At 40.3% G+C, this 22,643-nt stretch overlaps 1 protein-coding gene across 1 annotated transcript in view; it reads right to left on the reverse strand.

The window, feature by feature from the left end:
* RB1CC1 (RB1 inducible coiled-coil 1) overlaps positions 1–18,914 on the reverse strand; it is a 42,182-nt gene extending 23,268 nt beyond the window's left edge. The window contains exons 1-13 of the mRNA XM_079722360.1: positions 18,859–18,914; positions 17,816–17,935; positions 16,743–16,869; positions 16,394–16,564; positions 11,558–11,760; positions 9,712–10,138; positions 5,790–5,960; positions 2,994–3,178; positions 2,641–2,827; positions 2,475–2,556; positions 2,289–2,350; positions 940–1,043; positions 71–197 (exon numbers count right to left, since the gene is read on the reverse strand). Coding sequence (XP_079578486.1) covers positions 71–197; positions 940–1,043; positions 2,289–2,350; positions 2,475–2,556; positions 2,641–2,827; positions 2,994–3,178; positions 5,790–5,960; positions 9,712–10,138; positions 11,558–11,760; positions 16,394–16,564; positions 16,743–16,869; positions 17,816–17,886 — 1,917 coding nt within the window. The 5' untranslated portion in view covers positions 17,887–17,935; positions 18,859–18,914. The remainder of the gene's footprint in view (positions 1–70; positions 198–939; positions 1,044–2,288; positions 2,351–2,474; positions 2,557–2,640; positions 2,828–2,993; positions 3,179–5,789; positions 5,961–9,711; positions 10,139–11,557; positions 11,761–16,393; positions 16,565–16,742; positions 16,870–17,815; positions 17,936–18,858) is intronic.
* Positions 18,915–22,643: the final 3,729 nt, after the last annotated feature.

Here is a 22,643-nt window from a genome sequence, read left to right on the forward strand (position 1 = left end):
GGCTTACAGAGCTGCAGCAACACGGGCATTAACGCTAACGGGGCGAACCACTAGGAAGAACGGGATTTGCCTTTTGTTCACTCAGTAGGTCTGTAATGGTCTGCGACATTTCATCCAAACTTTGTGCTGCTTTTACCAAATTATGTAGAGCAAGTACGTGCTGGTGTAGAGGGTCAAAGTCACAAAGTAAGGGCACCCTGAAAGAGAGCACAATCAAGTTAGATTTCTAATTTCTCAACGAAAGATGGCTAACTGCAACCAAATACTATAATCTATGTCAAAAGCAACTCACCCTCGTCTTTCAATCAATACCATGAATAGTTTCAGCAGACTAAGACGTATCATTAAACGGGGGGGAAGGGGAGGCTGGGACGAATTGGGAGATCAGTCAGGATTGACATATATACACTACTGTGTGTAAAATAAACAGCTAGTGGGAACCTGCTGTAGAGCACAGGGAGCTCAGCTCAGTGCTCTGTGATGACCTAGATGGGTGGGAGGTCCAAGAGGGAGGGGATATATGTATACATATGGCTGATTCACTTCACTGTACAACAGAAACTGACACACCATTGTAAAGCAATCATACTCCAATTAAAACATATAGATATAAATATATATATATATATAAAAAATAAATAAAGTGATAACTCAGAAATCTCTCACAGTATGCAACAACGTCAGACAACTACCAGAAAAGAATTAACTTCACATAAGGCATTAATTTCCTCCTACTGTATCTTCTTCATTTTCTGATCTTTTTTCTGGCCGTTTTCATGCTCCCCAGAAACTTCCCAAAGCGGCCACGAGCGCGCCGGCCATCATAACGCACTCCTCCGCTCCGGCATCCCCTGGGGTGCTGCTGCCCTTCCCACAGCTCCAGAAGAACGAAATCACCACAAGGCAGTGACTAAAGCTAAAAATAGGAACGGTATTTACCTGAGGAATGGCTGAACCTCGGAAGGACAGAATGATTGCAGAAACTGTAAATCTTCTAATGAAATGTCTGGAAGTTCACAGTCAAACTTCCGAGGCTTCTGTGTCTATAGTAAAAAATAATAATGTACCAAAAAGTATACAGTATCCTTTTGTCACTGATTTCTTAGTATAATCAAATTCAATAACAAATAAACAAAAATGCTTCAAATGATCTACTCACACCTAAGAAACAGAATAAAATATAAAATGCAAATGAAGGACTATTCAGTGAGGATGGGGAGACCGCTTTTCTGAGTCCGAAATAACCGGGACGTGCAAGCTGTTGGTGATCAACTGCCGTGCTCACTCCCCACTTCTCTGTTCTCAGCGTCTTTTCATGGGAATTCTGGTATTCCCGCCAGCATTAAAGGAACCCATTTGTCTCGCTATTACACAGGCTATTCCCAAGTTTCTACCTGACCGACAGCACAGTCGTGAGGACAGCCCCAGCCCTCTGTATCTATTCCTGTCACCTAGTAGCGTGCTGTATTGTTTTAATGCAGTAAAGATCGTTTTTTCGTATGCCAAACTTCCTCCTTGCCCTTTTCTTCACCTCTTCATTACATTTTCCAAAATACAAAGTCTTAGCCAATTTCAGATTCGTAAAAAAATTATCTACCATTTCTTTATAAACATTGCCAAGAAATGCACCTTTTAGGATAACTCCAATGGTCTGAGTCATCACTTATGCAGATTTAGAGATGTCAAGACACCCTTCATTAAGCAGGGGTCCTAAATAAAGGAGTGTGGGAAATCCTGCCTATTACAACACTCATTCATAGATACACAAAAACACATATTTAAAGCCCTAAGGAATCCTGCAGTACAAACACGTTTAACAGTTAAGCAGTGTGTCTGAGGAGAAAACAACAAACCTACAGCATTTCCAAAACTTCTTTGATCACGGAATCACACGTTTCATGTAATAAAATTAGTGGTCCCCAGACCACTCTGGTTTAGAAATACAGCAACCTTATTTTTCATGGTTTCAATGAAGATGACCTGATGGGTCACCCTATTCTGATTTGTGCAACATGAATGATAGGGGAGGGGAGGGGAGGGAAAGGGCGGCAGGGACAGGAGGGGTGGAGACAGATAAAGTGAGGGGGAGAATCTGTTCCCACCCATCTCGACAGTGCAGTAGGACTTCATCGTCCCATGTGGTGAAGACTCCTGACCAAAAACTATGAATTCATCTTAAAGCCAAAAACATTTTGATAAAAAATTTGTTTCTGATAAATATCTCTACTTCTGAAATAAAGGTCTGAACACACACAGGATTTAGTCATATTAGAAGATAAATTACGTACACAAAAGGATGGGTGCCAGGAGTCCAATCCCCTAAACAGACGATTTCTTAAAAAGGACTTCCCTGTGTAAAGAAATTAACAATATGGTTATTTTACAACTCATGCTATATAATGCTATTCATATCTATGAAGTAAAAACAGCACTTTTTTCTTAAAAAGTATAAGTTATTAATAAAGAACACTTACTAAATAATTTCCCAAAGGATTCCCTTTTTGACTTTTCAGCCTCATATAATCGCTTTCCGTCTTTGACTAAAGCACCAGCCCACTAAGAAAAGGAAAGCCTCTGTTAGTGTCACACACCAAGTCACTGAGGCTCAGGCACAATCAAAGTACAATCCAACCTGCATACCTCCCTGTAGTGTTTTATGAACATTTTTCTCCTGACAACCTCAACAGCAGCTAAGCAGTACATCTGAGGAACTGTACTCAGAGCTTCAACGATCTTGACTCTCTCTAAAAGCTCTATAACGAGGCGGAGCAAAGCCTGCAACTTCTCTCCATCCTGATCAGCATGAAGCATCACAAAGCAACACCACCTACAGAATGAAATCAAGACACACAAACTCTGTAAAAATCATCCAAGCCCATGTTAATCAACCAGTGAAGTATGTCAACATGGTGATAAGATTACGCCATCACTTGGGAGAAATAAAAAAAAATCAACTCCCAACATCCCAAATTAGACACCCTAGAATCACTTACTTCAGTCTGACATGAAGGTTATTTGCTAGTTCTTGTTTGGCAGTGGTGCACTTCTGTTTAATATCCAACAGTTTTCTATGATTTTGCAACATAATCATCAACTGATTTGCATGACTCAGGCACAAATCAGGTAACACAGACGCATCCTTCAAGTTTTCAGCTCTCATCTGATTAGCTAAAAATCCCTTTGGGAGAGAATATTTTAAAGGATATTAACTTTCATGAAAACCATGAGCATTCATTTAAGAGGAAAAGCTTTACGTTAGACATGAACTGCTCTACTTTCAGATAAGATTTTAAAATCTCCTACTTTTCTGAGTGTAGTAGGTGTGTCCATAGCAAAAGTTCAGAGTTCTTAAGAAATTTATGCTCATCTAATTCTGTTCCATTTTCATGCTAGAAAAATAAATGAGACCCAGGAAGCTAAAGCAACATATCCAAGGACACAGCAGGCAAATCAGAACTAGAACCTATGAGTGTAAACTCCTGTTACACCACAGTTCAGTCAGAGCACGGGTAAAAACAGGGGCACTGACTTTAAGCCCCATGAAAACTAACAACAGATTTAATCTAATCAATGATATTCAGTAGCATATTATACACTTCCCCCAATAAAAATCAATCAATCGACTCTGCACTACTCGCTGAAAAGTCATTCCTTCCTCCGGTGTTTCTGGGCTATTATATAGTTTGTTCCACTGATCTGTGCTCATTATCTTTAGAACAATGACTTCTACAGTATATCTTATTGTTTCATAGGGAAAGTAATTATCACACTTTTTTCTTAGCTATCCTTATTTATTTTCACAGGTGAACCTTGCATCTTTTTGTTAGGCAGGGATTGTTTTTAGGCTATAGATTAATTCAGTCAGATGTGCCAAAGCCAAGAGCAAACACTTAAAAAAAAAAGTCCAAAGACATCTTGATGAGACATCTTGCTGAGTATTTCACTGTATTCACGGGTTTTTTCCCTGCTCGACTCACTAGTTACCACGTTATAGAAGTGTTAGGATCTGCACACCCATCTCGCTGTCACACTTACTACTATAGGCAATTATCCTTGTAGGGCTCAACCACACAACCAACAAAGGACAGCAAGTGTGTCTTCTTACTTTCTGGTAGGTCTCTCTCTCTTTTCTGTTTCATGTTTTTTTCTAAATATCATGAAAATACTTAAGTTTAAATGATGTGTGTTAAAAAAAAGTCGAGATGATTCAATATCTGAAAGTAAGATAATTTTATATCTTATTTTTCTTCCAATATGCTGCGTGCCTAACCGTGGCTATGCTTTTTCTGTAATTTAATCTATTTTTAAAAAGTAACTTACTGCTTTATTCTCCTTTGATAAAATCTTAATAGGTTTTCAATTGCTTTTTACTGAATCCAAGAAAAATATGGCATCAATCCACAATTCATGAAGTACAAGCCCAATGCAGGAGAAATACAAAGAAAGCCACACCTCACCGTATCACAGTCAAACTCTAAAACCCAAACCAAAGGCAAAGTGCTACAAGTAAATCAGTAACAGCCTAGAATTCTCTATTAAGAGAAAATATCCTTCAGAAACAAAGGATTTTCAAATGATAAAACCTGAATTTGCCCCTGGAAGGAAATACTAAAGGATATTTTAACGTATGATAGACTTTAATACATCAAGGATGTATGTATTCCTTAAAAGGAATACAGCTAATACATTAAAAAGACAATATACTATGACCACATTGAGCTTATTCCAAGAATCCAAGGATGGTCCAAGATTAGAAGTAGAACGTACCTTTCTTAATCTGATAAAGGGTTTCTATTAAAACAAGGAGGAAAAAAAACCTACTACGAACACTGTAATGGTGAAGCGTTGATCATTTTCTACAGATCAGGAATCAACCAAGGACACCCAGTATCACATCTATTTTAGCATTACACTGGGAGGGCTCCATTCGGTGCAAACACAAGATAAAGAAATTCAGTTCACAGTAAGGGGGCCGGATCCAAAATCAAGAGACAGAAAAAGAGAATCTGGTAATTACAAGATGAATTCAGTTAGTCAACTATAAAAATGCTATAAATATTTTAAACATGTTTAAAAAGAACTCAGCAAGGCTCTATCTACACACTTTATCTACCTACCCGATACTGCATGTCCTCAGCCACGCAGGTGAAATAAAACATTTGTACCCATTAAAATGACCACTCTGATGTTCTAATGAAAGAACACATTTAGAGGAAAAATGGTGGCAGGGAAAGTTGAACCAGAAAAGCGTGTGTGAGCGTCAAGATTAGAAAAGTGACCTCTTTTGGCCCCAGGCTGTTTTCACAGAAAGCTCTCACCAGGGAAGGGGGCACACAAAGCAGTCGAGAGTCACAGCCAGTCACCACGTGGAAAACTCCCCACGATTCCACCACCTTCTTCTGGTCATCAACCTAACCTGGCAACAGGGTTCCTAGAACACTGCATTAACAAGACCTACATTTTCTGAGGTTCCCGGTTTCCCCAGGAGGGAGCAGGAGGCTGCTCAGGGGGTGAGCACGGGGCTGTCGCGTGCGCAGGTCTCCCGCCACCCACAGCGTCTCCAGGCCGCCTCCCGGCTGTCACCCTTCGCAGCCTCAGCTCACGTGGTGTTCTCGAACCTGAACGGGAAGAACCGGCCTCCTCCTTTACTACGTGGAACCAGTAATATCGCGTTAACAGCATTCATGGGTGAAGTGAACACACGGTGCACAGCAAACTGACAGCGCACGTAAAAGATGTGTCTAGAAAACCGCAAATTCCTTTTCCTGAGAGAAGTCTGTGATAAGCACCTGAGCGAGTTCTTTCTGCTCGTTGACGAGTCGGCCACAGCTGGCGATCATCTGGTCCAGGGCGTACAGCCGGTCCTCCAGCCCCTTGATGGCCTTCATGTTCTGATTATCGAGATTGGCAATAGTCTGACGGCATTCTGCTATAAAGGGTCGAATGATCCGTGGATCAAGCTGAATGACAAGGAAACACGTGCGAATGAAATTTTCAGCAAATGGCTTAAAATGTATTTCACACTATTTTGATACACAGCTTTAATGGAAAACAGTAATAGTGAAAAATACAGAAAAGCAAAAGCACGAGAAATCAAGGTTATATTTCCACAAGAAGGTCAAGAACAGGGTAATTATGGTGTTAAAAAAACACAATTATTACTGATTATATTGGGATACATAGCTAGGAATCTAGTTCCAGGCATTACACTTTTTTTTTAACTTTTTTAAAAAATTAATTTATTTATTTTTGGCTGTGTTGGGTCTTCGCTGCTGTGCGCGGGCGCTACTTTTTGCTGCGGTGCACGGGCTTCTCATTGCGGTGGCTTCTCTTGTTGCGGAGCACAGGCTTTAGGCATGCAGGCTTCAGTAGTTGTGGCTCGTGGGCTCTAGAGCGCAGGCTCAGTGGTTGTGACGCACAGGTTTAGTTGCTCCGCGGCATGTGGGATCCTCCTGGACCAGGGCTAGAACCCGTGTCCCCTGCACTGGCAGGTGGATTCTTAACCACTGCGCCACCAGGGAAGCCGCATTACACCTTTCAATTCAAGCCACAGTTCATTCAATTCTCAATATCCCACCGAAAATGTTATTTTCAAGGTCTTATGAAGTCGGGCAGAACTAATAACGAAAACACGTTCTTCGGTCATTACCCGTCTGATCAATCAACTTCCCCCTAAAGCGTAGCAACACCTTCAAACCTCCCTCCCTCCTGGAGAGACCTTTATTCTCGGCCTGTAGCTCCTCAAGGAAGCTGCTTGATCAACAACACTCTCTTACTCTGCAATCTCTCCTGTTCCCGGGCTTTACTTCTCCAAGATTTCTGGGATTTAGGTAATTCAAGGAACCCCCCAAATTCTCTCCACCCCGCTCCACTTTCCCTCGGAAGAACACTGCACACTGGCGTCTTCGGTGCACTGGCTTCCGCCGGGGCTCACAGTGTAGCCCACCTACCCGTGGGAGGGAGACCACCCCTCGCAGCTTCGGGCGTCCCCTGCGCTGGGTCTGGCTCCTCTTCTGTCTCCTCCACAAACAGGCGAGATCCCGCAGGACTCTGTGCTATGGCCCATCCTTACTGCTTCTTACAGGATTTCGAAGGAGGTGAACTCCCCACGCCTGTCCAACCCTTCATCCTTCTCACAAATGTTCAGCCTGGGTTTCTGCCTGCCTGCTCACACCTCCACGCGGACACCCGCCGTGATTACTAAGCTGTCCTCTGCTGGCATCCCGAAACAGCTCCCTCAGCCCCCAGACGTGTCCCCAAAGCACAGACACTGAACTGCAGACAAATGCTGTTTCTCTAGCTTGATCTTTGTTCTCACGGGTTGTCCTGCCAGCTGCTGAAGCCCACCTCAGCCTCCCTGTGAGGGGCCTAGCCAACACCACCTCCTTCGTGTCTTCCCTGATCACCACAAAGGGACTGTAAACTACTCATTTTAGGTGCAGTTAGGTTCACAGACAACATATGAAAGCAGTTAAAAGTGAACTGTTCTACTGTTATCAAGAATTCAGTGTAGTCGATAAGAAGCTGCACTTCTAACATCACAGAAAAGTTAACACAGCCGTTATGTAACACAGACAGCACCTGCTTCACACAATATTAACGAAAACCTGTGCATATGTGAACATTTCCTCATTTCCACGCTGAGTCCAATGTGCACACATTTCCAATCCAAAGTATTGACTAGTTATAAACTATGAGGATGATAAAAGGCTAAAAAAGATGACTAAAATAATTCAAAATTTCAACTTGGGCCAAATTACAGCTATACATAAAACACAGCAGTGATTTAGGGAAGAAAAAACAAACTCCAAACCATGGCTCCTGGTTCTAATGTTTCTGTATCTCATAATTCACTCAGAGTACAACACAACTACACAGACAAGCATGGAAGAATATTTTAAGATTCACTGAATTCTGTAGGTATAAATTATTGTGAATTTTCATTATTAAGCCAGAAAAGGATCATTGTTTCTTCTCTCTTGTCATATAAAGTGAATAAACCTTATGGCTTTGCTAGATTTCATTTAAACATGCAAACACAAAGCCAACTGCAAGCCCTTTAAAAAAGTGGTTCTCGTGGCCTAGAGCCCTGTTCTCTGATCCATGTGGAATTATAAAAAATGACGCTTCAATCACCCATCACAATCATGTGGTTGATTTTCCACAATCACAGATGGAATTTTTAGGCTACTAAAATGTCAACAGTTTGAATAGGAACACTAGTTTTCATTCATTTTTGGCAGTAATCTTTGCACAATATATTCCATGCTTCCCCGCCCTGGCAAATGTCATAATTGAAGCATTCTTTGACAACAGATAATAAATGGTCAAAACGAAAGAAGTGCCTAAAGGATGTCATCAAGGAAATGGCTGTACTGAAAGAATTAAGAATAAACTTCAGAATGCACTCCATTTTTACTGTCCAATAACTTAAACAAGAAAAAATGCTGCTGTTTTCCAGGCATCCCAGACAGTGTGCTGCCTTTCCCCCAATAACCAACCGAAGATTAATAAGTCTCTTTTCCAACTGAGTCAAAAGTTTACCTTTGAGAAAAGTTTAAGTATTCTGCCCATCATCTTTAGACAACAGCAGCCTTCAAAATATTGTTTCACATGGTCTGCATCACTGACGCATGTGCCTCAACAACTTCCTCTCAGGCCTCAAAGATTTTCTATCCACTTACTGATCAGATCTGAAGAGGTTTATTCCAGATTTATTCCCCAGGTTTAAAAGTTTTTATAAGTGTACTTGGGGGAGAACTTAATCCAAAACACAAGTCACTATAGTTACAAACTAAAACTAAAAAAACAATGTCTAGGTTTTGAATTTTAAAATATCTCAGGCAGATACTGTATCTAAAATTACTTCTTTTAAACCTCAGAGACGAGTTCCCTGGGAGGGGGTGGGGCTTGGGGGCGGGGGGGTGGAGGGAGTGATGCAAAAGAGGCCCATGGGGGTCTTCTGGGAGGTGGAAAGGTTCAATGTATCTGCCTTTGGATGTTGGTCACTCCCGTGAACTAACCACTCCAGACTTGTGTATTTCATCGAACGTCAATCATTCTCAGTGTAAAAAACTGTTATAGATAAAAACAAAATTATATCATTAATATTTCCCCCCAAAAGCTTGAAAGTTCTACAGCATCTGTAAATGTGAACATATGAATCATTATTAAGTTAATGTAAGAAACAGCGATGGCCAAATGTTATCATTTTACCCATTTACTTGTAGATTTACTTGTAGAGAATGCTCAGTACTCAAGGCACAATAATGAAAACCAGCAAGACTGTTCAAGTTTTACCTAGTAGATCAAAGAGCCTAACTGTAGGGACAAATTAGAGGATAGGAGATATTAAAAGGTCCAAGTAATATTACAGGATCAGGGGGAAAAAATTTCAAAGTACCACCACCACCAAGACCATCCCCATTGGAGTGGACACCTCAAGGCTCGGCACTGCATAGAGATTTTACCTATATTACTTCTAATAATCTTCCCAAATTTACTATCAGTTCATAAATAAGGTTATGCATTAAATGATTTGATTTGTCCGAAGTCTTAGATATGGTTGTACAGTTTTATTCCAAGGCTCATTATTTCCGCTATAACATGGTACGACCCCCGCCCCTTCTCCCATTACTGTACAGAAAATATGTAGTACAGGTAACATAATCTCAAGTGGTTAAATGACAAGAAAAATCAGATGACTCTTACCCTGCTCATGGAATCAAAGCACTTCCTGACCAGCGATTCCACGTCATTAGGCCTATCCTGCACATTGATCCAGTCTAACAAAGAAACATTAAAAAAAGGCAGGTCACCGTCTTTAGCATCTACTGCAGCTTCGTCCTGCTGGACAGGACTTGGACAAGGTTCCCTCATTTCTTTTCCACTTTCGGCATCTGTGGTGTCTGGGGCTACATGTTCCACGGACTTGTGAAATGAGGTTAAGGAGGGTTTGTTCATTGTTGCAGGCATATCGGGAGAGAGCACCAGTTCAGTGGAGGTTTTCATATCGGCCTCTTCTGAGCCTTCACGTTCAGGCAAGGAATCCAGTCTTCCCAAACATTCCCTGTAACTATGTCTGGTTAGGCACTCCAACAGTGGAATCTTGGCCATGACTGAAACCGCAGTTCCTAAACTTAAAGTACAAGAGACCTGTCAGTAAAATAATGGGACTGCTCTAGTCAGAGGTTAGCGTTTTGAAAGAAATAATATGTTATTATCACACACAGAAATCTCACCACCTCTCTGTTAACACTACATGCATCTAAGTAGTCCATGAGGTGCTCTTTAAAAGAAGACAGAGAGAAGGAGGATATCGTTCACACACTGAAACACCCTCTAAAGTAAAGATAGCAAGTTTACACTAGACATGTGGACACTTGGTTTTTAACAAACCTTAAGGTATAAAAAATTGGAACTTATAAAAAAGATTTACCACAGAAAGTTTAATGTTCGACTAGCTTAAAGACAAAACATTTTTGATATATTGAAAGCAAAGCATAAAATTAACACTCTTATTAGAGATTAAGGTTAACTCTTGCATTCGTCACTCCCTGAAAATAAACAGGTAGATAGATGTATGCTGTCAAAAAAACATGGGGAAAAGATGAAATCTTGATGATTTGACTTCTGTAAAAACTATGTAAAATGATTCAGGATCCTACATTAAATTAACATCTGAGAGAACTACCCACCCCCCAAAAAACAGTTACTTGAAATTTCAGGTTATAAAAAATTTTAAATGCTCTTTCCAGTCTTCATTAATCATTCCTTCCTTCCCAAGATGCATCCCACTGTCCAGTTAAGGCCAAAATGTTCTAAATATTCATACCACAAAATAGAGAAACTTGAATTAATAAAGTTCACTTGAAAGAAGAAGAAGAAAATGATACTTCCCTCCAACTCTAGTTAAATAAAAAATTTAAGAAGAACCAAAAAAATGAATACAAAACACTGAAAGCACAAAGACACAAACAACAAAGGGCTACATTTGTGTGGAATTATTGCCGTGCTGTTTTACATTCATTATAGCCCTTTTAAAAAAGAACCAATGGGTATCAGATGGGCTTATATGCAAAGAACCAGAAAAACATCTAAATGAGAACCAGAACACAAAGGCTTTTTTCCACCTCAGCAAGCCTTCATCATATGGCAATATTTAAAAAGAAAAATAGAGTTTTCCTTGACTGCCTAATGTTTGAAAACTTTTCCACTCCCATTAGATTGTTATTTCTGCATTTTGCTTTACTTTATTGTAAAACTGGTAGCAAGGCAAGAGACAAAGGTTCCTGGTTTCTAAGTGATTTCAAAAGTATTTTGAGAAAATACAAGAAAAAGAAACATGGCAGATCCATAAAATATATGGAGGATAAAACTGTCCATAATTTAAGAAATTTTACAGTCCATAAAAGTCAGCATAAAAGTCTCAAAAACATGAACCTCAATTATAATAAATATATGGCCTACTAGAAGCGAAATTACTGTTACTAAAACTACTGATAAATTGCAAAGGTATTTTAAACAAATATCTTATCCATTTTAATGGCATACATACTGAGTAAGTTTTAACTTGATGTCCTCTACGGACTGCAGGTAATTCGAATAAATACTTTCAAATTTGAAAAGTAGCTTTTGGTAGGAATTTGAACAATCCTCCAGATTGGCCATGATTGCAGCCCAGCCTTGGTGTTGAAGATGTTCATCATGGACCAGACCTTCACAGAAAGAGCAAAGTTTCTTGGCAACTTCATACATTTCCTATATTGGAAAAGAAGAAATAATCGGTAAAAGAAGGTAATGTTTGTGTGCATGTCTGCATATGTGTACTTATGTACATGTGTGAATGTGCTCTGAACTCATTTCAAAGGAAGCACTGTTACAGGAAAGTTTCCGTTTCTGGTTCCTGCTTGTTGCCGTGATAATGAGGAGGAACTCATTGCTCCTGGGAGTAAATGCGGCCTGAGGTCCACGCAGGGCAACGCAGCAACAACCATCAAAAGTAAAACTGTGAACTTTCTATGGTGGAATACTACACAGCAATGAATACAAACCACTAACACACGCAATTACATGAACAAGTCTCAGGAACATAATGCTGAGTCCAAGAGGCCAGACACAAAAGAAAACAAACCGTTTTAGGAGTCAGGATATTGGTTAACTTCATGAAAGAAATAATGGGTCCTGAAAGGGAGAAAGCATGAAGTAGGGCTTTTGGGGTGACACCGTATTTTAAAATTTGTGTTCACTTTGTGAAACTGCACTAGTAATTATGAATGTATAATTGTGATATGTCCATTTTCAAATGTTTATCAATAAACAACACTCTATTATTAATTTCACTAGCAGTAAAGACAACAGTCCAAGGTCACACAAGTAACTGGGAAACGTGACTCTGGAGACCACGCTCTAGATGGTTAAAAGACAAGAGGCTCGGGACTTCCCTGGCATCCAGTGGTTAGGACTCTGCGCTCCCACTGCTGGGGGCCCAGGTTTGATCCCTGGTGGGAGAACTAAGATCCCACAAACCCAGTGGTGGAGCAAAAAAAAAAAAAAAAAAAAAAAGACCGAACCTCTAATTGCTGACGTGATGGACAGTTTGACTGTGGGTCTCTATCTTGGTTAGAGTAGCTTTGGGTGAATGTTACAATCTGAGAGGTACATTCTTCCCTCCACTTCCCATTCTTCTTTCTCATCACTTTCTTAGCTATTCCTGGACAGTGATCCTTCCAAGCAAACTTAATATCCATTTTATGCAAAACAAATAAAACAAACAAAACAACCAAATTTCCCTCACCCCCCCAAAGCAAAAATGCTTCATCATAGCAATTAACTAATTAAGCTAGTGAACAGATAGTAATTAGAATATGATCATGAACATTAAGAATATATCTTTTCATTTGATTATGTTTTATTGTTAATAAACTATGTTCCATTATAAAATAAAAATTTTTTTAAAGATTAGAAACATAATAAGTTTTTATGTTCTGGAACTTTATAGACTTTTGTTGTTGTTGCTATTGAGAATGCAATGTATTTCCCATTTCTATTCTAAAGTAGTGCCAATACAGAGAAATAGGAATGATGTTTATATATTTATCAAACACCCAATCAACCTTACAATTCCTTCCAGTGGGTTTTTATTAAATTCTCTCAAATTTCCCAAATATGCAATCATATCACCTAAAATGGATGTTTTTCGCTTCTTTTCCATTAACTTCACCACTTACTTGATTTTTTTTATTTCAGTATATTTCCCAGAAGTTCCAAAAGAATACTGAACAGGTTTATTCTGATTTATGCAAGTGACTCTAGCTTTTCACTTACTTGAAAGCTGATTATCTTTTTATATTTGGTCAAGTCTGTGTTACATTTATTTTGCTCCCTTTTAGGGTTATTTAATTAATCAGGAACAGCTGCTGAATTTTAACACATGCCTCTTCCAGACAACATTAATATGATGCTCTATGTTTTCTCCTGTAAAGTATTAGTGATTGAGGCAATTAATTATATTAATACATATCCAAATATTGAACCATCCTTGCATCCCCATAACATCTGCTTTTTGCTATTAATATATTAGTCTTTTGATACTCTTCTGAGTTTTTATCTATAAGGAAAAAAGTATATTCTATATTTTTAGGATTCAGAGAATTCAATCTAGTCCACAAGATCCTTTTGATTATGAGAGAAATGTATTAAAATCTCCCTTAAAAAATTTTTTGTGGTGAAACACACATAAATTTTACCATTTCAACCCATCTTTAAGTGTATGGCTCAGTACCATGAACTCATTCACGTTGCTGGGCAACCATCACCACCACCCATCTCCAGGATTCTTTCATCATCCCAAACTGGAACTCTGCATCCATTAAACAATTAACTCAACATTCCCCTCACTCCTCGGTCCCTGGTAACGTCTATTCTACTGTCTGTCTCTATGAATTTGACTATTCTAGGGACCTCATATAACTGGAATGATACGCTATTTGTCCTTTCGTGTCTGGCTTATTCCACTTAGTATACTGTCTTCAAGGTTCCTCCATTTTGTAGCTCATATCACAAATTTCCTTCCTGTTGAAGGCTGAATCATATCCCACTGTACAAATATACCACATTTTGTGTATCCATCCGCTTGGACATTTGAGCTGTTTCCACCATTTGCTATGAACACTGACGTACGTCATTATATTAAAAGTTCTCCTGGGATTAATATTGTTATCTTTAGCCTGTGTTGACAGGCAAATACAGATGTGGCTTGTCTTTTTCATAAATTAAATCTTTTATTATTAATTTCACTTTTTTCTGTTTAATGCTTTTAACAACCACTATCTACTAGTTCCGTGCATATCTTTCTTCTCATACTTTAGCAACCTGTTTTAGCAGTATTTCTTGTGATGGCATAGTTGTTTTCTGTTTTGATCATACCATAAAATTACTTTTAATAAGAGAAAAGTTGGCTAATTAATAACCAAATACTGGACTGTATTAATCTCACTCTTTTATGTTTAGTATTCACTTTATTATTTCTATTATATCCTATCTAGATTTCTGCTAGTTTAATGAAGATAGTATCCATTCCTAGCTCTTCTCTGCTACTCATTATACCCCCTTCTCTTTCCTACTTGACTTAATCCATGCCTGGATTAAACCTTTACAATCTTTAACCTGCCACCTGGCATCACCAGATAATGCAAAGATCGTTTGCTGCTACACTAATCCTCTCTCTCATTTCATCTGTTTGACTTTTAAATCTTTTCATCAAGTTTTATTTGTTCTTTTGATTTCTTACTCTTATCACTTAACAATTATACATCCTATTTGGTTAGCCTTTAATTTTTATATCTAATATTACATTTTTCTATTAGCACGTAGTATCTATATTTTTCAATTCAATCAAAACTATTACTTTTTAAGTGGCATGCAACTGTGTAACCTATCTTTATTAGTTTTATTAATTTATTTATAGACCAATAATCAGAAAACAAATCTAAAGGGCTCTATTACATAAATTCCGTTTAAAGAGTTTGTCTTTTTAAAAATAATTTTGCTTTCTAAAAATTATTTCCAGACTCTTTAATGTTTATTAAGCATATTCCAGAAAGATGGGGTTATTCTCTTTTTATGTTGTATCCTGTGTGAAAAATGGTATAGTTTCACAAATGTATGTACTTACATTAAAACAACCTGCTCTGAAATTTCTTTAAAAATCGCAAATATTACTACTTAATAGTTTATTTCATTAATTTATTTTTATAAAAGGTAAATACTCTTTTTCAGTTGATTCCAAAAGATAACATTTTTTTTATGTCTGAAAGCAAAATGTGTCCCACGACTGATAGCTTACAGCCAGTATTACAGTAAAGTACCAGCAAGTCAAAAACAAACACAAAAAAACAAAAACAAAAAACCAAAAAATAAACCAAATGACTGGGAAACAATGCATGGGGACTGCAAGTAGCAACACAAGAGGTATGTATTAGGAAGAAACTGGGTGCTCCTCCAGGACCTAAATATGGATATGAGAGAAAGAGTCACAATCTTAAGAGTTCTTTAAGCTCTCTGTGCCTATGTCTGTCTACTCAAACATAAGTACTGCACTGATCAAAGCAATGTCCTGAAGTCATTATCTGCACACCATCATCTAGGAAAGAGTAAACAAACCATGTTTAAGACAGTTGTTCCACTCTAAGAGCTTGTAACTGTTTGCAAACGTAGGATGACTTACAAAGCACATGCCTGAAATTTAAAAACCAGACAAAGTAATCACAAAATATTTTTTCGAAGTTTGTTATTTTTCATGTTTTTGGCATGTTTCTTCTATAATTTAGACTACTCTGCTATTTAGATTTGAATGCTTTTATTTTTTAATGAATTTATTTCTTTTGTATTTATTAATTTTTGGCTGCATTGTGTCTTTGTTGCTGCGCACGGGCTTTCTCTAGTTGCAGCGAGCAGGGGCTACTCTTCATTGTGTGCACGGGCTTCTCACTGCGGTGGCTTCTCTTGTTGCGGAGCATGGGCTCTAGGCACGTGGGCTTCAGTAGTTGTGGCACGTGGGCTCGGTAGTTGTGGCTCGCGGGCTCTAGAGCTCAGGCTCAGTAGTTGTGGCGCATGGGCTTAGTTGCTCCATGGTATGTGGGATCTTCCTGGACCAGGGCTCGAACCCGTGTCCCTGGCATTGGCAGGCGGATTCTTAACCACTGCACCACCAGGGAAGCCCAAGACTTGAATGCTTTTAGAAGCAATCAATTTTTTAGATCATTCGTCAATGCCTAGTAAGCTAATAGTCCACAAAAACATTACCAAGCATGGGAAGAAGACATTATTCTGTTAAATAATGCCAATTTTTAATTTTAAACTGTACTGGGTATAAATAAATATTACAAATTACCACTGCAAGTTGTGTCCTTGAAGCAACAGTGTGAAAAACTGCAGGCATCATAAGGGACTCTTCAACTTTTATTTCCATGTCATTTTCTGTTGAAAAGGTAGTTTTAGGAATAGCAGGTAGACGTTCAGATAAGATCATTTCCTTGTTAAAAAGAAAAATTGGATTTGTGTCCTATAGAAGTAAAAATGCAAAAAAAAAAAAAAAAAAGGAAGTAAAATGTTACAAATACTGAACGCGCACACTGCCCTCCATACACCAATCAGATACACAGTCCTTGCGCCCACGAGCCCCGAGCCCCTCCGTGAAGCTGGAGCGCGTCTGCGTGGAAGGAAAGGCCCTGGACACCTACCGTCCCGGCACTGTAGGTGCACACTCTCCGGTCTGCAGCCATGCACTCTCCCCCGTTGACCACCAACACCTGGTGCTGAACAGCGATCTTGTACTTGCTGTGGATGGCATGCTTCAGGTCCGCCACACTTTAAAAGAGGCAGGGGGGGCAGGGGCCAGAACATCAGCTCTTTACATTTGCCCAAGGACAACTCTTTTCATTATCCAAGTGGCACTATGTAAAACTACCTGACGGATAAATGAATTTCACTCTAAAAACGTCCCCCAACACAGTAGTAAAAACTACAAGCTTCTTGTTTCTGCAGCTGGATTCCATAATCAACCAGCCAATCATAAATAACTAGAAGGTCAACGATCACCCGTGTCCCACACCGAAAAGTGAGCCTAGGAAATGCAGGCAGTAGAAACATTTATTTTTGTGATCTTTATATAACGTAGCAAAGGAACATGCTCAAATTAGCACCAGGTCTGTTAAAATCCTCAGAACAAAGGATGTGTGTTAAAATTGCCACATCACATTACACAAAACACATGAAGTCTACACCATATGAAAACTGCTTCCTTTTCCTAATCTTTCAAAAAACCATTCCTTTACAGGTCAAATCAGATTTTATAAAAACGAGAACTTTCAAAAAAATAATTTCATAATTCCATTAAAAAAATAAGATTAATTCGAAATTTTACTCTATCATTAGCAAACAAAACAAACACTATTGACTCTATTCACATAAAATAATAATAACAATGACGAAAAACCATAGGACTGGTACATGCTGGTTTATGTAGCTAGCAATAACCCCCTCAGCAACATCCTGAGCTTTGGTTTGAAATCAGTATGTTTACTCTGAAAAATATAGTCACGCAAACAGAACAAAGCACAACTTAACAAATTTATCATTAGCACTTTAGAGAAAGATGACAACTGCATACGTAATATGCTGAGGATAAAAAAACTTAAGACTTGCCATACTGCTACTCTTACTTAATAAAGGACTAGTATTCTCAAAATCAAATCTTTAACTTTTTACATGTACAAAATGCAAAACTGATGAGAATCCATGAAACCCAGCTCACGTTTGCACTGTAAGTTCAGTGTCAAATGTCAGGGTGGTTCCAGTGTTCACCAGAAATACATACAACTTCATGATGATTTCTCTGGATTCTGTGAGCTTATACCTCACTCTGATACGATTACTGAAAGAAACAGACAAGAAAAGTGGTCAATTTACAAACCCAAGTACAAAGACAATTATGCTCGCGTAAGACAGAGCACAGTTATACTACATAAGCAACAAAAAAACAGAATAGGTTTTGATGTCTAGAACGGCTAACTGGACAATTCAGTAAACTTGTTGCTTAAAAAACAAAAATGAACAGTAATGAGGCTAATGAGAAGCGTAACTTCTATCATAAAGAAAAACAATTTGTTCTGAGGAAGAAAGAGGACAGTAGTTAGAACACTGTGGTGTACATTTCACACTGCTCTCATGGACCACCCGACGTCAGGAAGAAAAATTAAAATTAAAAATTTGGTCCAACATCTTCCTAACTCCAAAAGTTCTCCCCCTGCTTCTTCCTTGTAACAATGAAAAAGTCTTAAGGTTAGACTTACTAACGGCAAATAAGAGGAGCCCCTATTCCTTCCGCCAGGTGCCTCTTACTCTGCGTTCCACCTCCACGCTGAGTTAGAAACACCTGACGGAAGAAACTCTGGCCCTAACAGTTCATCGCTTTGTGGAACAGCAGAAAGTGCACAGGTCTGGAAATCAGAATATTTAAAACAACCCTGCCATTACCTAGGTGTCCAAGTCAAAACCCCATGTATAAAATAAAGCTTCCTCGTCTATAAATAAAAGGGACAGATGTCCAGAGCTAGCGTTCTATTTTTAACAATTGGAGGTAAAAACCCCCAATATCAATGTAAGTGATGAAAGATGACGATAAATAAATTTCCAGAAACTAGTAGTTATCTTTCTTTACGCTCTCTCCACATGAGCTTAGAGCAGAATTATGAGGGAAGAAAAAACAAATAAGGCTTTAAAATTAATGTTTCCAAAATCGCTATTTTAAATGCATTAGATCAAAACTCCGTTATAAAGGCAGGAACTGTGACTTACCGTCAGGCACTGTGAAAAGGATTACCACTTTTCTTAAAAAGCAGATTAAAAGTGGCTTATGTTTGCTTTGCTTGATATTGGCAACTGAATGGCATTACTGGTTAAACTCAGTGAACTGGAAAAGAAAAATTTCTGATTATAGAGAGAAATAATTCAATGTGACTATAAAAACGGTTACGTGCTCTTCCTTTTAACATTACCTTCTGAAAGAGTAATCTCTACTCAGCTTCTCTTCCCACCTGCACATTCACTGAACCACAAGCACATGACCTTGACCTACAGCGCTGCAGTAAAAAGACACCAGACGAAAGTCCCCAAAGAACTCCCCGACACTGTCAAAGCGTAGAGCCGTTTTTCAGTCCTTAAAATATAACGGCCCCACTACTTGCATGCTTAACGGTTTCAGTTTCTTCGTTTGTAAGACGGGAATAAAATGGTGCCCATAGCACTGGGCCTCTGAGCCAGCCCCGCGGCTTCCCCAAGTCCCCTTGGACGTGGGCGGAGCCTGTGATCTGCTTTAACCACTGAGATTCGGCCAAGGTGATGGGGTGTCACTTACATGATGGCTACTCAGGACCGTGACCTCCCTCTTGCCAGCTTCCATGGAATGCGCTGTCATAGGGAGAGGCCCACGTGGCAAGAAACCGAAGCCAACAGCCCGCAAGAAGCTGAGGGCATCAGTCCGACAGCCTGCGAGGAACCGGCCGGCTCTTGACAACCACAGCGAGCTCTCGGAAGCGGATCATTCCTGCTGAGCCTCAGACAAGACCCCACCCGGGCCGAGACCTTCACTGGAGTCTTGTGAGAGACCGTGAAGCGGAGGACCCAGCCGAGCCGTGCCCACGAACGTGAAATGATACGTCTGTGCCGTTTTAAACAGCGAAGATCGTGGTCATTCTTCCTCAGCGACGGGTAACACGGTGCTCACACCACAGGGCCCTCACAGGGCAGGGCTGGGCAGGGCTGAGGCCGTCACCGCCACCCTGTCTGGGGCTCCTCGCCCTCCTCGGCCACCTCTCCAGCGTTCGGCTGGGACCTCACCGCCCCCCGGGGCTGTAGAGGCACCACTGCCGACCACCGAACCCAGCCTGAATCGCTCCCTGGCCCCGAGTTCTCCACGCAACCCCTCTGGAATCCGCTCTGCCACCTGCAACCCGCTGTCCATTTCCGCTCCTCTCTGTCGATGGAGCCGACACTCACCCGCTGTCCTCCGTCCTCCGTCTTCCTCACAGGTCCATAAACGTCCGTAACGATCCACGTCTGCGTGGTTCTGGCGCGGTATCTACGCTACCTACCCCTGTTCCTGTGGCTGCTCAAGCCCTCGCTGGCTCTGGACTTTCTCAGCCGGCCCCCCACCGCCTTGACCCCCCCCGCATATACCCTCCCACCGCCCTCAGGGAGGCCGTTCTCAACCCTTCTGCTCCGGGACACCAACCAGCGTCAGGATGACCTTTATAGCAGCGGCCACCGTTTATCAGGATTTACTCTGTCCCAGGCGACTGTTCTGAACACTTTACTAAATGAAACGTTTTCATTGGATCCTCACAAGAATCCTTTACGGTAGATACTATCATCGTCCTCACTGTATAGACTAGGAAACTAAGAATTAAGGGCTTCAGTGATGTCACAGGGTAATGAGTGAGGACTCAAACCCAGACGGTCCAATTCCATCTTCTCGAGTCTCTAACCACGATGGTAACATCCAGGACAACAGCAGACGCTGCGTGGCTGCTTCCTCTCCACCCGCAGCCTCCCCACCCTTTCCCACCCCTCCGCAGCTTGTCACTCCCAGATACCACCCTGCCTCACTTCCTGAACAAAACTAGCCCTTTCGAGTCTCTGAGCCTTCGTGGGGGCTGTTCCCCGGCCTGGAGCCTCCTTCCTTGGTTGGCTGTGGTCACCCTGCCCCTGTCCCCCCCACAGTCTTTCACAAAGTTAATCACACAATCCTGCTGTTAGCCATGCTGACTATGTACTCCACGTGCGCTTCTACGCTGCATATATTGTGATGTTTCTTTACAGAGTTCTCACCTCTACTGAACGGCAAGCTTCTTTAAAGCAAGGACCCTGTGTTCTTGGGAACTAGCTCTAAAATACTTTCTCAATAAAATGAGTGATTAATCTTACACCAGTAAAGGATTATTCTATATCCTTATGAAGACTGCTAAGAAGTCACACGCGTGGCACTGACCACAGGTTCTTTATCTCCACCAAGGATAAGTAAGGCTGCATTTCACCCACCACCAACACACTCGCCCCACTACCGATTATGGGTGGTGCAACTACTCTACAAATGCAACCCCAGTGGCTCAGCACAACTAAACAGATACCTAACTTATACGAAGAGATATGCTCCTGTTACACGGCAGTAGAACCAAATCTTTTAATGAATGAAGGAGAGTGACTAGGAAGCCAACAGACTGAAGTGATAAAAAAGAGCTGATTATCAGGGCATCCCAAGCAGCAGAGCTGGGTCTCTGGGTAGTAACAATAAGCACGGTCCCCTGCCCACCCCTGCGGGGCTTGTAGTGCGAGAGAAAAACATGTGAAAAATCACTGAGAGTTTAGATGAGAATTCCATACCAGAGCATCATCCAGTGTACCCTGACTTATCTAAATTACCTGTCCATCACTTAGTAACCATCCTTCCACACCATTACAGATACTTCATAAACATCGATACTGATGGCCAAAAAGCATTCCAACGTGTGAATAAATAGACCACAGTCTATTTACTATCTCCAGGTTTTTGTTTTTTAATCTCACAGGTACACATTTTTTCTTATGCTTAGGATTATTCCCATAAAGTACATTCCTAGAAGTAAAATCGCTGGGTCAAAGCATTCAAAGATTTTAAGGCTATGAGGCTTGCTTCTCTTACCAGTTTATACTCCTCAGGCAACGCACCCAGTCAACAAGGTCACTGTATCCTTGCCATCATCCTATTTTCAAATGCTTGCTAATATTATTTCATTACTTTATATGTAAACCCTGTCTCTGATTATTTGTGAGTTTGACTTGACTCATGCATAGGTTGCCTACTACGTGCCATGCACTATGTTAGAAGTGGGCTGTAACAGTAAATAAGACCAGCACAGTCCCAGAACTTCTGTGAACCTCAATTGCCAGAAAAAATGGAAACTCATCTTAGCCAGTGAGCTTAAAAATTAAGCAACACGATATATATAAAAACATCCAATGCAATGCCTAAGACAAGCACTCGAGAAACGTACTCAACATACGTAGATTCTGTACATTCAAGGGCTGAGCATCGAAGATATAGAAACAATGAAAAAAATGTAACATCTGCCACCAGGAAAAGTAGGCAGAATGGCCATAATCGCAATACTGTCTAAGAAGTGTGTAGAGAGTGACAGGGAAACACGAAAGGCACTCAGATTGACAAGAAAAGAGTAGCCAGAGGCTGCATCCCTAGGAAAAGGATGCAGACCTGAGCTGTTACCAAGAGAGGAAACAAGAGATAAGCAGGAGATCACATGACTGCAGTCAATGAAGGTTTCATGGATAAAAGGGCAAATTCGTTAAAAAATGTCAGTGAATGCACAAACTTTATCTTACAGGTGAAGAGGAGCCATGTTGTTTCACGACAGATTATGTAGCTGAGGTATGTGACTAAAACAGAAGTATAAGAACACTGGTGGCGGAGATGATTCATTCATTCACTCACTCACTCATTCATTCATTCATCCATCCAAATCCAACCATTGCCTATGAACTTATGTGCCAGGACTGGGAATTCTGTGAACAGAACAGATGTGGTCTTT

This window comes from Hyperoodon ampullatus (genome assembly GCF_949752795.1).
Source record: "Hyperoodon ampullatus genome assembly, chromosome: 17".
Classification (NCBI taxonomy): domain Eukaryota; kingdom Metazoa; phylum Chordata; class Mammalia; order Artiodactyla; family Ziphiidae; genus Hyperoodon; species Hyperoodon ampullatus.